The 13,389-nt window shown below is 41.1% G+C and overlaps 6 protein-coding genes across 6 annotated transcripts; 4 read left to right on the plus strand and 2 right to left on the minus strand.

Moving 5' to 3' along the window:
• Positions 1–468: 468 nt before the first annotated feature.
• On the plus strand, positions 469–1,627 carry TOT_030000045 (uncharacterized protein; the record flags this gene model as incomplete). The annotated part of the gene is made up of 5 exons (XM_009692789.1): positions 469–641; positions 681–757; positions 799–890; positions 937–1,113; positions 1,385–1,627. The coding sequence occupies 5 exons, from the start codon at positions 469–471 to the stop codon at positions 1,625–1,627; spliced, it is 762 nt and encodes a 253-aa protein (XP_009691084.1).
• Positions 1,628–2,035: 408 nt separating this feature from the next.
• On the plus strand, positions 2,036–3,707 carry TOT_030000046 (conserved hypothetical protein; the record flags this gene model as incomplete). Its single annotated transcript, XM_009692790.1, has 5 exons — positions 2,036–2,040; positions 2,219–2,752; positions 2,783–2,882; positions 2,947–3,522; positions 3,576–3,707. The coding sequence occupies 5 exons, from the start codon at positions 2,036–2,038 to the stop codon at positions 3,705–3,707; spliced, it is 1,347 nt and encodes a 448-aa protein (XP_009691085.1).
• A 306-nt stretch (positions 3,708–4,013) lies between these two features.
• On the plus strand, positions 4,014–4,811 carry TOT_030000047 (conserved hypothetical protein; the record flags this gene model as incomplete). The annotated part of the gene is made up of 1 exon (XM_009692791.1): positions 4,014–4,811. One exon carries the CDS (start codon positions 4,014–4,016, stop codon positions 4,809–4,811), a length of 798 nt encoding a protein of 265 aa, XP_009691086.1.
• An 8-nt stretch (positions 4,812–4,819) lies between these two features.
• On the minus strand, positions 4,820–8,635 carry TOT_030000048 (integral membrane protein; the record flags this gene model as incomplete). Its single annotated transcript, XM_009692792.1, has 12 exons — positions 4,820–5,329; positions 5,372–5,809; positions 5,920–5,979; positions 6,014–6,339; positions 6,392–6,649; positions 6,681–6,957; positions 6,988–7,224; positions 7,255–7,571; positions 7,637–7,927; positions 7,958–8,185; positions 8,217–8,327; positions 8,362–8,635. The coding sequence occupies 12 exons, from the start codon at positions 8,633–8,635 to the stop codon at positions 4,820–4,822; spliced, it is 3,327 nt and encodes a 1,108-aa protein (XP_009691087.1).
• A 420-nt stretch (positions 8,636–9,055) lies between these two features.
• On the plus strand, positions 9,056–10,354 carry TOT_030000049 (cytochrome c oxidase copper chaperone, Dopuin; the record flags this gene model as incomplete). The annotated part of the gene is made up of 3 exons (XM_009692793.1): positions 9,056–9,277; positions 9,351–9,859; positions 9,955–10,354. The coding sequence occupies 3 exons, from the start codon at positions 9,056–9,058 to the stop codon at positions 10,352–10,354; spliced, it is 1,131 nt and encodes a 376-aa protein (XP_009691088.1).
• A 301-nt stretch (positions 10,355–10,655) lies between these two features.
• TOT_030000050 (conserved hypothetical protein) lies at positions 10,656–12,731 on the minus strand (the record flags this gene model as incomplete). Its single annotated transcript, XM_009692794.1, has 1 exon — positions 10,656–12,731. One exon carries the CDS (start codon positions 12,729–12,731, stop codon positions 10,656–10,658), a length of 2,076 nt encoding a protein of 691 aa, XP_009691089.1.
• Between the last annotated feature and the right edge of the window lie 658 nt (positions 12,732–13,389).

A 13,389-nucleotide genomic window follows, 5' to 3' on the forward strand; every position in this document is an offset into this window, starting at 1 on the left:
ATATTATCACACATAATCATACAACACATCATAATTATGATCGTGCGTCTTTATTAACCTTCTTCGAATGATGTTAAAATTTACTATACACACTGCTGTCATTAATTAAGCACATTTTATACACATCAATTAACCTTCCACTAGTTATAATTATTGTATCTTTATATAAATATCAGTAACATTTTCAGAATGACTAACGTATTTTATTTATTTATATATGTGCCTTATATTTAATGAATGGTGTGTTTTATTGTTTATTCTTTATAGAATAGTATAATTTTGATGGTTTTCACCTTATTTTATTTATTACATTCATTTGATGGTTTTGTTTACTATCATTTATTGTATAACTTACATTTTGTAATTCATTGTTCTTTTACAAACTTGCATCACTGTTTTACCAATTACGCCAAATACTAACATTTTGTGTTGATACACATTACAGTGTTATTGTGTACCATACTTAACATGAATTCTACCAGTGATGACTTATTAGAGGTGATTGATGTCTCCGAAGGAGAAAATGATGTCAATCCTGACCATAGTGATCAAAATGACCTGACTGACTCCGGTTTAACGACCACCGATTCGTTGGTGTATGATAGGCAAATTAGACTTTGGGGACTTCAGGCTCAAAAGAAGTATTTTTGACTTTCTCAAGTTTCTGTAATCATTCTTAGGATAATGAACTCAAAGGTTCTGTTTCTGGGTAAAAACGGGATCCAAGAGGAGTGCATGAAGAACCTATTGTTGGCTGGTAGTTGAAGCTGTAGTAATTGCATATATTTAATTTATTAGGCATGAACGTCACCCTCATAAACGAACACCTAGTCTCCGAACAGGACGTTAAGTTCAGTTTTTTTCTTAAATCCGAAGACGTTGGCAAGCAAGTGTGTTTTATATGAAATGTAGTTAAATCGACTAATTTATTTTCAGCACTCTGTGACTCTGTGTAAAAGAATGGCCAGTCTCACGACAAATGAAAAACGAATCTCTGGATTAAGTTCTAAGTTTCTTGGGGATGATGGTGGATATAAATTTGTTGACATGGAGCTCTTGAAGAGTTTCAATGTTATTTGTGTCTCAACTAATGACTATCCACTCCATAAACTTGTAAGTTAACTGTTTTGTTGAAACTCTTTAGGAATACGTGAATGAGACGTGTAGAGAGTTAGGAATAGCTTTTTTTGCGTCTATGTCCTGTGGAACACACGGTTATTTCTTCACTGATTTAAATAAACACAAAGTGTATGTTAAATTGATAATCATTGTCATCTCAGGCTTGAAACTTTCAATAAAAAATCACCCTCTGTAACCATAGAATATCGCAGTCTGAGTGACGTCCTAAGTCAGGTAAGGCCTTTGAATCAATTATAATATGTAGCCTAAATTCCCTAGGAGGTGTGATCCGGTCGTAGCTAGCTTCTTTAGCCTAATCATGCTACTGAAAACAAAGGACCTCAGCGACTTTGGAGACGACGACCTTGAAGCGGCATCTGAAAAATACAATGGAAGGAAAGAAACGCTAAAGTTGGTTACATCTCTTACTTATTTGCCACACATTGCAAAATTAATCACTACTAATCCAGGCAAATGGTCGATATGTATGGAAGGGAGTTCCCAGTGAGCTCAAGTATACTTGGGGGCTACCTAGGTAACGATTTAAACACATTTATGTAGTTGCCACTGATATGGCAAGATTAATTCACCCTTAGCTCTGGAAATACGTAAATTTGTTACTAATCAGCACGAAACAATCCCAAACTTCTGCGTGTTCGATATGGAAAACTCTTCAGTTTCTACAGCAATGCTATGACCTAAACTATTTTGAGGAAAACAACATGTTTTTAATGTGATTTTAGATTTTATATTTATTTACCTGATCGTGTGTAGTTATCGGTAGGGGGCTGTAACGACAACATAATCGCTTATCACTGTACTGAAAATACTAACCTTCTAGTTATATATACATTAGCAAGTTAATTAGTATTTGAATTCCGATTCTTCATAATGTAAATTTCCTAGTTCTTAGACAATGTTGTTATTTATTCTATTTCACATAATTGCCGTTTTAACAAACTATTCGTATTCTACACATAATTTTATAAGAAATGTAACATATTATTCCTATATTCCTTTGGAATCTCATAATTTTTTAACCAGGTAATTATTTTTGTATCTCTTACTCTAACACATTATTAACACACTTTTAATTTAGAAGATCGCACTCGCAACCCTCGATATCGCATAAAACACACACGTTCATAAGCAATCGTAATTTACCAAGTTATAAATATGGCTCGCTGAGGAGTAATAAGTTGTTTAACACCGAGAAGGACCTGGAAAGTGAGGTTCAGGAATTGTATTCTGGACTAAAGGATAAGAAGTGGTCATTTTCAGACCTGCGAAACAGGTTAACTGATGAGGGAATCACTTTGAAGGGCTGTAATAAGCCTGATGACGTTATTAGAAGGGTCGCTCAGCTATCCCTGCTAGGGAAGAACGAGCTGGAACGCCATTTGCAGGACAACGACCCCGATTTTCTGTATGAGTTCAATAATGTCCACGACTCCCTCAAGTCAGAGTATGAGAACCTGTCCAGTAAGGACCGGAAGGGCTTCATCAGTTCGTTAGTCAACACACTTAAGAAGTACGACTCGGCCCTTCCAGAAGATTACAAGGATGACGATGTCATTGAGCTCACCGCCAGGGTCAGGGCCAAGAATAAATTTGAGTTTAAACTGCCTCCAAGGTTCGAGTGTGCAACCATATGAATTTTCAGGTCAAGCAACTTCGGAGCCAACACCGTGGAAGCTTACATGGATGAAGCAAAAGCGCTGCTCGATGCATACAAAAAGACCAAGGACGATGAGTTTCTGAAGGTAATTTTTACCCAATTTAGCTATTTGTAATTTTTAAGCAACAGCTTCCATGGTTTTTATTTAGAAACACTTTGTTGATGAAGTGAAGGATGAGTTGAATGAGCTAAACGTCGGATATTCCGATTGCAAATCCGATGAAGAGCTGGTAAATAGGCTGGCGTACTCGAGAGTCATGCCGAAATTGACGAAGAAGCCCAAGCGGAAAATTGACAGAAGTTCAAAGTTTTTCAAAAACAGCCCCTTTCAGTCTTCGTTCACCGTGAAGGGCGGAGACTTTGGGGACCTAAGAAAACTCTTCGAGGCCGGCGCCGACAACATTTTCGACTTTGACTTTGGCAACGACTTCTTCGACCCTTTCAACTTCAACGGGCTCTCCATTTTCAAGGACCTGGCTCCTTTGCTTGGATTAGATCCAAACAGACTCTCGCAGCTTCAGTTCGAGTCATCGGAGCAGGACGCTGACAGTGACACCTACGACTCCCGGCACAAGGATAAACGGCATGGCGACGAGGCGCATGAGCTTCGTGACGACGACAGGGACGCGCACGTGGAAACTGACCCCTCACTCATCTCGTTGCAGCACAGGGCGGTGGATACTGGTGATCCCCGGATCCAGAATATGATCAACAAGGCCATAAAGGTAACGGCGTTCTTCGCTCGTCTAAATACCCTTTGAAATTCACACATTTGTAGGACCCTACCCTGAGATCAGTTTTACTTACCGCTACTACCAAGGGCTACGAACAGGCCAGGGAGATTTGGAACGGGAACGTGAAGGCTATGTACATTTTAGAAAAGTTAAACGAAAAGCACATTTTGTCCTAAGATTTCTCCTACACTCAACCATTTTTGTACACATTGCTCTCCTTTAATGTTTTATAGTTGATCTTCTCCGAATTTACAGTTTACTTGTGCTCCTATAGGTGAATTTTGTTTAAATACTTTTATGTGCACCATGATTCCTCTCGATTTCAAGGTTGTTGATCAAGCTCTATTTTGCCGACTGTATATATTCAACTAACTGTATAAATTTAACTTGTTTTTATTTAATTTTAATGTGAATTTAATTTTGCTTTCTAAGGTTCGCGTTGATTCTTTAACCCATACACCCAAATATTATAGATTTTCAGTATGTTTTACAATACACATTTTAATAACAAGAACAATTTTGATGTTTTTGTGAGGAATAGGCTTTCGGATAACATGGAAGACCCGGGCTTAGGGGCGAATTTTGGTTTACACAATGTGTACGACTTGTGTAAGGCTAAGCCTGCCAGCCCTGAGGATTCGCATCCTTGCGTCAACGAACTAAAGTTGAATTCTGAAGGCGTTTGGGAATGTGATATTCACATCCCTGTTCAAGCAGGCAATCAGACCAATTTGAAGTCTATATACAGGAACGAGCCGAAGTTTTCGAAGAATGCTTTCGGCGTCGGCAACTTAAACAAGGACATTTCTACTGCTGACACTGATTTTGAGGAGGACGAGGAGTGCGGTTCTAACTTCAAAAGGGCTCAGCGCAACTTCCCCGGCGGCAAGTTCATTCCTGTTTTTGGTCACAAAGGCTGCCACTTCCCTCCTGACTACCGCTTGGCAAACTCCAGGGCGGGCCCTCAGTTTCGTTTCGTCGTTCCTGGGGACTCTCACAGACCCGGTTTTCGTCCTTACGTTAACAACCAGTTTTTGCGGCCACACCCGCTCGCCCGGTGGAATTCTTTGGAGAGGGAGGACGCCGACAGCTGGGACCCGTTCAACTTAAAGGCCAGGCACTTAAACGGCTCCTTTGGGAACAATGCCACCTTCAATCACCATTTAAATAATCGATGGGTTCACGGTAATCCCTTCGGTCCCTTCAACAGGGAGCTTTTGGTTTATCCGAATCCCAATTTTCAGCCCGGCTCCAGTAATCAATTTAACAGATACTCTTAAGTAATATATTAATTTTTAAGTACATTTGACTTGAATATTCCCACCTCTTCTACTTCTTTCTTCGTAGTTTTCGTTTTTTCTGGTCTCTTCAGTGTAGTTCTTCCCTTTGTCTTGTTTTCAGACTCTGTTGATTGCTTTTCAGCACTGCATTCCTCTTCGTCTTCATTTTTTACATTTTTTTGGCCATTTTCTTTGTTATTTTCCTTTTTTTCCGATTTACTTTCTTGTCTATTCACCTTATTTTCCTCACTTTCAGGGTCTTTTTTGGGATTTTCTTTATTTTTACTACTTTTGGATCCACTATCTGAACCGACATCCTGATTAGTAATGCTGTCACTAGCACTACTCTCCTTTTCTTTCCTTGATTTATTTCTATAGGAACCTGTGTCCAATTCCTTAAATTCTAGTTTCGGTGATTCACTAATCTGTTTGCCTTCTTTTTCTGAAGACTTGTTCTCCTTATGTTTTTCTGTCTCTCCCTCTTCTTCCGGCTCCAACCCATCTTCCACTTCAATTTTCTAAAAATTATTTGAACTTCAATTTAGTTTATGTGTGATTACCTTTTTCTTATTTGGGTCTATTAGGAATGCTTCCAGCTCCTTTAGATCGTACCTCTTGCTTTCCATTGTGTTAAGTGCTGGCTTTTCCTCTTTCACCTTCTTATCATCCTTAGCATTCTTATTAGCGTCTATCAGGTCCAATATTGTATTTGTTGACCTAAACCTTTCTACTTCTGCTATTGTTTCCTTCAATTTTTTCTGCAACATTATCAGATAATCTCTTTTATTATCGTTCTGCCTTGTTATTCTTTCCCTTTCCTCTTCTAGTCTCTTTATTTTTGCGTTACAGCAGTTAATTTTTATTCTCAGGAACACTATGCATAATAAATATCTCTTAATTCTCTCAAAGTAGACGTATATGTCTCCGTTAAAGGTAAACTTGTTGATTCCCTGCTTACTTTGTGTAAATGTCTCTAGAAACTGCTTACAAGCATCTTCCTGTACCACAATTTATCACGTTGCATGACAATATTTACTTTTATCTACATTTATGTATCTGTATCTTTTTGCGCAGGAATTTAGGCACATATAAATATCTATAATGGCACCTTTTCGGTTTCATTTGCCTTTATGTGCTCCTTGTATGCGTTAAATGCCTTCAGAAACACCTACAATCACACATGTTCCTTCTCTTTAACTCACCTTGAATGCCAACAGCTCCTCAAATGTCGCCTTTATGTTCACATCGAAGTTAAAGTCTCCTGACTTCGGGAAGACGAAGAAGTTTTTGTGTTTTCTGAACCAGAGGTCCCTCTTCGTGCACGAGTGGAAGTAAAAGGTTGCTAGGAACCCCGTCAGCACCACGTTGTAGAAGACGAATATTGCGAAGCGGTGGTATAGGTACAGTGGGTTCTTCAGGTCCGCCTTCGGCTCAATCAGGAACTTGTTGAACATCATGATCAGGTTGTACCTCAGGCTCAGCAGGCCGTTTCTGAACTCCTCGTACTTGTATCCAAACGCCTCGTGGCCTAATTCAACGTCAATTCCCCGCTCTTATTGAGGTGATGCTCTGATTCTTACCTACTATTGACGATATCAGGATCAGTATTGTGAACTGGTATCCCAGTATTCTCAAGTTCTTCCAGTCCGACGTTATTTCCCTCTTGACACTCGTCATGTTCTTGTTGAAGCTCGAGTACTCCTTCGGCATGCTTATTGTGATGTACACTATTAGCAGCACTATGCACAGGAACAGTATCACTGTGACTCCCTTCCTCACCCATACGAACTTTGTCACGCTCTTAACGAACGTCCTCAGGTCCTCTCCTTCGGTCGCTCCTGTACGCGTCTCGCTTTTCTACGGTCTTACCTTCCAACACCTTTATGCCGTCGTTGATTTCCTTCAGTAACTTCGGTATAATGAAGAAGAATAAAACACAGAATACCACGTTGATTGCCAGCAGTGCTATTATCAGACTCGGTCTCAGCTTCGACTTGTCCTTGCCTCCTGTCAAAACCAGGGCTGCTATAAGCACAAAGCAGTTGAGCAGTATCAGGACTCCCAGGTTCATGTTCTGCTTCAACCCAAATGTGATCACGCTTAAGTTTTTAAGCGTCGTCGACGTCTTGTTCTCTCCGATTGCGATCTAATTGCCTTAAATTCCACTCCAACTTACCTCTGCAGTCGTGATTATCCGGTCTCCTCCAAATATAAACAGCAACTTCATGTTCAGCTCCGACAGTCGTTCTATGTTCTTTTCGTTAAACAGCTTATAGTCCCCCTTATCTTCCAAGTCCTTATACAGAATCAGCGACGTTTTGAAGTTAACCTTTTTTGTGAACGAGTTTACCCATGCTTTCAGCATCGTCTTCGACGTGATCAGGCTTATATCTTCTATCACCTCCTTCCTTTCCTACGCCCCGGTGAAAATTCATGTTCTTACCGTCTTTACGATCTTAAATTTGACTGACGAATCATCCTTGTTCCTTACGAACTCCTCTATGTCCAGCACACTCATATTATCCACTTCAAAAGGTCTAGAGAGCGCCTCGTCCACTTCTCTAGTAGCGTTGAAGTACTTTTCGTTCTTAAAGCACACCAACAGACTCACTACAAACACCATCAAGTGTATGAACATAAAATATGGCCTCAGGTTCTTCTTCCTTCTTGCATGGAAATCTGAGTACTCTTGCATCGACTCTGCGTCGTCCAGCTTTAAAGGCTCAAACTCGTCCACCATCTGCAACACATTGATCACGCCTAGGTTACCTTTGCGATCTCATCTTCCATTGCAGCTGAGCATTTTTATTTTGTCTCAAACTCACCCTTCTTCTTCTGTTCTCTGTCCAGTATCTCTTCGTAGTTCTGGAATACGTAGCACTGCAGTATTGGCACCCACACAAACCAGTTGATCATGTTCACTACGATGTTGTGGTTGAATACCGACAGCAGCACTGATATCATTGTTACCACGTACGTCCTAAACTGATACGCGAACATATTGTGCATCTCGTGGTACTGCGACAACACTGACGACTGGATAAAGTAAAAGGACACCAGTATCAGCATAATGCTCACTGAGCTCGAAATATCTATGTACCTCAGCACATAGTAGTCTAAAACACTTTTCAATTTCTTTCACTTACGTTCTGGCTTTAGGAACTGCTTTCCAATCGTCAGCGCCAGGAATACTCCCAATGTCAAGCATATAAAAATCGTCGTCTTCCCCCTCTTTATTGTCAAGAGTGTCGCTACCAGTATTCCTGATATCGCCAGGGCCATGTAAAAATACTTTCTATCTTTGATGCGTACGTATATTTTGTTTTTAACCTCCCATATGTTCACCGAATTCAAATTCATGTTCGTTGTCGAGTCTACACAAACTATTACTCCTTCTTAACTTACCGCAATCTATCTTCTTCTTTTCGCTTACCATGCTCAGTATGAATTTAAGATTGCCCTTCAATGAGACTTCAACGAAGTCTTGTTTACGTATTGGTAGAACATCGACGTTACCTAAAAGGCACTTTCATCAAACTGTGTTCATTACCGGAACTCGTCTTAAAATATGCCTCCGTCAACTTGTATCCTCTCGGGATTTTCCATTCGGCTACTGATTGAATTAGGTCCTTATAAAATTTTGACAGTGGTTTCGTCTTGTTATCCAATAGTTGTGAAGACCCATTCAGGGATGATATTGCTAGAATAGACTGCCTTGCGTTATATCTGGATCCTGTCATATTCGACAGGCTAAAAATTGCTCCGAACAGACAGGTTGCGATAAAGGTTAAAAATAACTTAATTGTGTACTTGGTTCTCTTCATTCTGCGAGTAATATTTTACACATCTATGGTACAGTTCCCAAATTTGGGATAGACAAATGCTCAAAATCGAATGTGTAACAACATTTAAACTAACAAGCAATAGTCAAGTACAAATCATAATAAATTACATATGCCACAAATTAACAACCAAATGTTTTAGCTAAAATTAACACCATAAGCACAATTCTTCGGAATCATTATGTTTGGCCACCACTCTCTTTCATCTCAACCACTTAAATAAATACTCCAAAGTCCACTAATTGACTTATTATCTATCGTCTTTTCCAAGGTTTTTAGCCGCATTACATCTACTTATTCTTTTATCGACCCTACCATCCGTTTCTATTTTCTATTCTCAGAAACCTACTCCTATTTTTAAGAAGTTAATGAGATTCTTTGCTTTCACTAATATTGCTGACTATGTTTTCTGTTTGGGAGAAGTTCACCAGACAGTTCTGCAAAAAAGAGAGCTGTGATCATAAATCTTCATCAAATCAGGGATCCCCCGGTAAGAAGCTTCCTTGTTGTGTTTGTAAGGAGACGAAAGAGGCCAGAGATCAGTGTATTGCCAAGAACGGGCTGGAGAAATGCAGGGAGTTTGTGGAGGCCCATAACAGGTGCTTGAGGAGCGAAGGGTTCACCGTCGACGATCCCAAGGCTTAGATTTAAGATTTTCCACACATTTATATATACATTTAGCCTTTTGTATTTGTAGCCGCCCCTCGTGGATATGACCACCATCTTGGACGCCGAGTTCGGGTCCGACGACGAGGACTCCGACTACGTGTTGAGCGAGACGTCCAGTGACAGTGACGACGATGAAAAGTCTGAGCGTAAGTTGAAGCGGGAGGAGAAGAAGCGCAGGGAGCGCGAGAAGCTGCTCCAAAGGGTCAACGACATGTTCACTGACATGCTGAGGCAGAGCGACGTCTCCTACAAACATCCTGAGTCCCGTGACAAGGACGACTTTATGCTCCAGTTTCACAAGAAGGCTCCTCCCGAGTCCAAGATCAGCAGCGTTAAGCAGTTCGAGAGCTACCTGGACAAGTCTTCCAGCCGCGTTTTTCCCGAGAACCTCCAGCTCGACATCCGCGACTTCAAGAGCAGGTGCCACCAGACTCCGAACGCTGAGAAGCTGGAGATGATCAAAAACGCCGTTGCTGTCAAGGACGCCGACCCTGTCACTGTCAAAACCACCTACAAATTCGCTGGAACCACCTATGAGTATTTTATTCTTAGTGCTTATCCAGTTTAGCTACTCGTCACCTACTAGTTTTTTACATTAGCCTCCATTTACTATCTTTACTCATCATCTTTAGGGTCATGGATAAGGTCGACAAGACTTCTCGTAAATACTCCAACTACCTTAAGGTACTTTTCTTCCCCTTCTCACCTTTCTTCAGCAAAAGGAGAAGGAGCTTGGCGGCAACTTCAGCTTTTTGGATGACCTTTACTCCAAACTCGGCCCTGCTCCCACTCTCTCTGCTGTTTCTAAGTCTGGTATCGACTGGAACAAGTATAAGGACGACCACAACTTGGAATCCAGTCTTAAGCGCAACTACCACCATCTCAAGGAGCAGGCTTTTCTGGAGCGCGCCACTTGGAACGAGTATGAGCGCCAGCTCAGGGCTCGACGTCAGCAGTGACTCGACTAATTTAATCACTTTCTTTTACTCGTCAGCCAACTTTGCCCTGCTACCATACACATTTGAACCATAAACGTTCGTATTTACTGTCACCATTGACCTGTTATCATACACATTTCTAACCTTATTACTTACACATACTAGTAAACAAGGTCACTTGTAACCACGTTACTCACTCCGAATAGTAAACACGTACTTATCCAACCACCATTCTTACGGTAGGGCACACACTTATGAACTAACTTAATTGTGGGCGTACTGTAACTACGATAACTACCTGTGTACTCTGTTGCGTAAATATTAGTGTGTCTGCCTTGAGCTTCTGCGGTGACGTTTGCGATTTGTGCAAAGCTCGGCGCGCAGCCTCTCGGCGCTCAGCTGGTTCTGCCTGCCGGTTTAAACTGCTTGTAGTTGTCCGAGTTTGTGACGGTTCCGTCGTCTATTATGCGATGCGCGTTCTCGAAGTTGCGGTGGTGCTTGTGCTTCTTCTTGTGCTGCTTTCCGTGCGAGGACAGGTTCCTCTTGAGCACGTGCGCGAGCTGGCGCACGTGGGACCTGTGGTACCAGTGGCGCAGCCTCGAGTGGAGACTCGACCTCGACCTCGCTGTGAACGGCGACGTCACCAGCGCGAGCAGTCCGTGGATCAGCTGCTGCGCCAGGAATATGAGCAGGAACGTCAGCAGGATCACCACTGAGACGAAGAATATTCTGTTTGACAGGTCTCGCGGCACTAGGATTGCTAGCTCCGGGTTAAGGTTGTTTGCGTAGTTGAAGCACTGGTCCATGAGTACGTCCAGCTTTTGCAGCACGTAGATTGAGGCGTTTCTCAGCAGCACGTACAGGTTCCTCAGCTTAAACATCGAGTCTTCTCTCAGGTTCATGAAGGGCGTCGTGTACGTGTTGTAGCCCTTTTCCTCGTCGTTGACTACCACGTTTAACAGTATTGCTGTGTATCTCAGCGCCTTCAGTGCCACCTTCTGTCCCGCCATCTGCGACTTGATCTTGTATATGTTGCCCAGCACCTCCCGCATCGTGTAGTCCTTGTGCGTCACGTAGAGCAGGTCTATGTTGCTGCTCATGCCTGGGAAGTGGTTTCTGTTTAGGTACGCTGCCTCTATCTTCTTGTTGTCCAGCAGGCTGTGTCTCACGTACCTGTAGTGCTTGATTACCTTCATTTTTGTCAGTGCTGTTCCCACCTTGTGCACCACCTTGCTGTTTCCTCCGTAGTTGAACTCCTTCACGTCCACTTCGAAGTAGTCTCTTAAAAAGTCGGTCAGCAGCGAGTCGTAGATCATCAGCGTCCTCTTGTTCACGCTGTGGTACACGTATGTTGTTCTTGCCAGTCTCAGCACGTTTCCGTACGCCTTTTCCACTGAGTTTCCCAGGCTCTTTTTAATTCTTTCTCTCACTGACTTTATTGCTGCTGGCACCTTCCTTCTGAACAGGTTGTACACTTGGCTCTCCAACTTTGCGTACAGCTTCGACTTATGTCTCAGCAGTATGAACGGTGTTCTATATATTACGTACAGTCCGTGGACCGCTTCCATCACTGTTATGTTCCCCAGTATGTTGTCTGCGTATCCTGTGAATATGTTTCCTTTTCTCAGCAGGTTCAGGTCCTTCGACAGGGTCTCAAGCTCCTTAAACAGTGTGTAGTGTGCCACTTTGTTTTTCTCGTTTACCACTCCTCTCAGCTCCGCCACTTCGTTGAATATGTTGTCGATTTCGCTGTTTTTACTGATAACTTCCGTCTTCAGTTTCCTTATTCTACTTATAATTTCCATCATTTTCGTCGTTAATCCTTCATCCTCTTCGTCCATTTCTTGTGAATCTTCTGCTGATTCTTCTGCAGCTTTCTTAATCCAAAATCTCCTTGTTCTTTCAAAATCTTCTCTACACATTTGATCATTATTGATACTACACTCGTATCTCTTCGAATTTTTCTTTTCCTCATTCTTCATTCCATTTGTTTCATCCGATTTTGGATCCACTATCAGAATATCTCCTTCGTTCGGCTTCGTGCTTTCAAATCTCATTTCTGGCACATCTCCGTAACGATCTGGTGATACTTCCTCCGGGTAAGCCTCCACTTCCTTTTCTCCCATATGTCCATTTTCCTTTTCAAATTTCCAATCATCTTTGCCAAATACTTCTGTTGCGTTTTTAAATTCTTCGAATCTGAATTCTTCGATACCCTTATCGAATCTAGAATCCAGGTTCAATTCTACTTTATCTTCCGGATTTAGGTTAAATTCCGACTCTAGGTCATCTGTGTTGTCCGCCGTCACATCATTTTTGAATACTGATACTGTATCCAAGAATGGTTTAGGGTTTGAGCGGCTGTGTTCTTCTGAATCTGTAGACGGGAGGGTCCCTGTTGGAAACAGTGTAACATAAGTTACTATTGTGGCCCACAGGCAGAAAGATTTGATGGTATAGATCAAATACATTCTTTAAATTATGCAATGTATAGAATATATATGGAATCAGCTGGTTTTATATATTTTTTGTATTTCATAAACAAGTATTTGATCAATTGTATATTTTACACAGACACATAATCAACATTTATAACACTAAAATATTTTAGCTTAAAACAAAAATCTTAACCTATTTTTTAGGGCCTTTTAAGAATTATTTCTATAAGAATTAGCTAGCATCTTGGCATTATGAGGCTTTTAACACTATAACAACGTTTAAAAATCTCTTGCTTTTTACACACTTATTTATTTACATCATGATAATTGATCATGATTTTTAAATCTTTTAAATTAAAATTTAGTTTGAATTGGAGACTTAAATTTTTCTTTGAATCATCTCGTCCTTCTATTTATTTTAATTTTTTACCAAACAGGACCACACATATTTTTTCACTTTGTAAAACTGTTGACCCTTTAACCGCTACTTCTTCGTGCTTAAATCTTATGTGTTCAGATTTTATTGTCCCTCGCTACTCTAGCTCATGTTTAATTTTTAAAAGATTCCACAGTCCCAGACGTGACATTGACTGGGTCGGTATCAAGACTCGTTGGCGTGCCAAGCAGGTTTTAATGAGGAAGAGAAAGCTCAAAAACCATCCTCGTGTTGCTCTGAGATTCAGATTAACCA

The sequence above is a fragment of the Theileria orientalis genome, chromosome 3, assembly GCF_000740895.1.
Source record: "Theileria orientalis strain Shintoku DNA, chromosome 3, complete genome".
Taxonomy (NCBI): domain Eukaryota; phylum Apicomplexa; class Aconoidasida; order Piroplasmida; family Theileriidae; genus Theileria; species Theileria orientalis.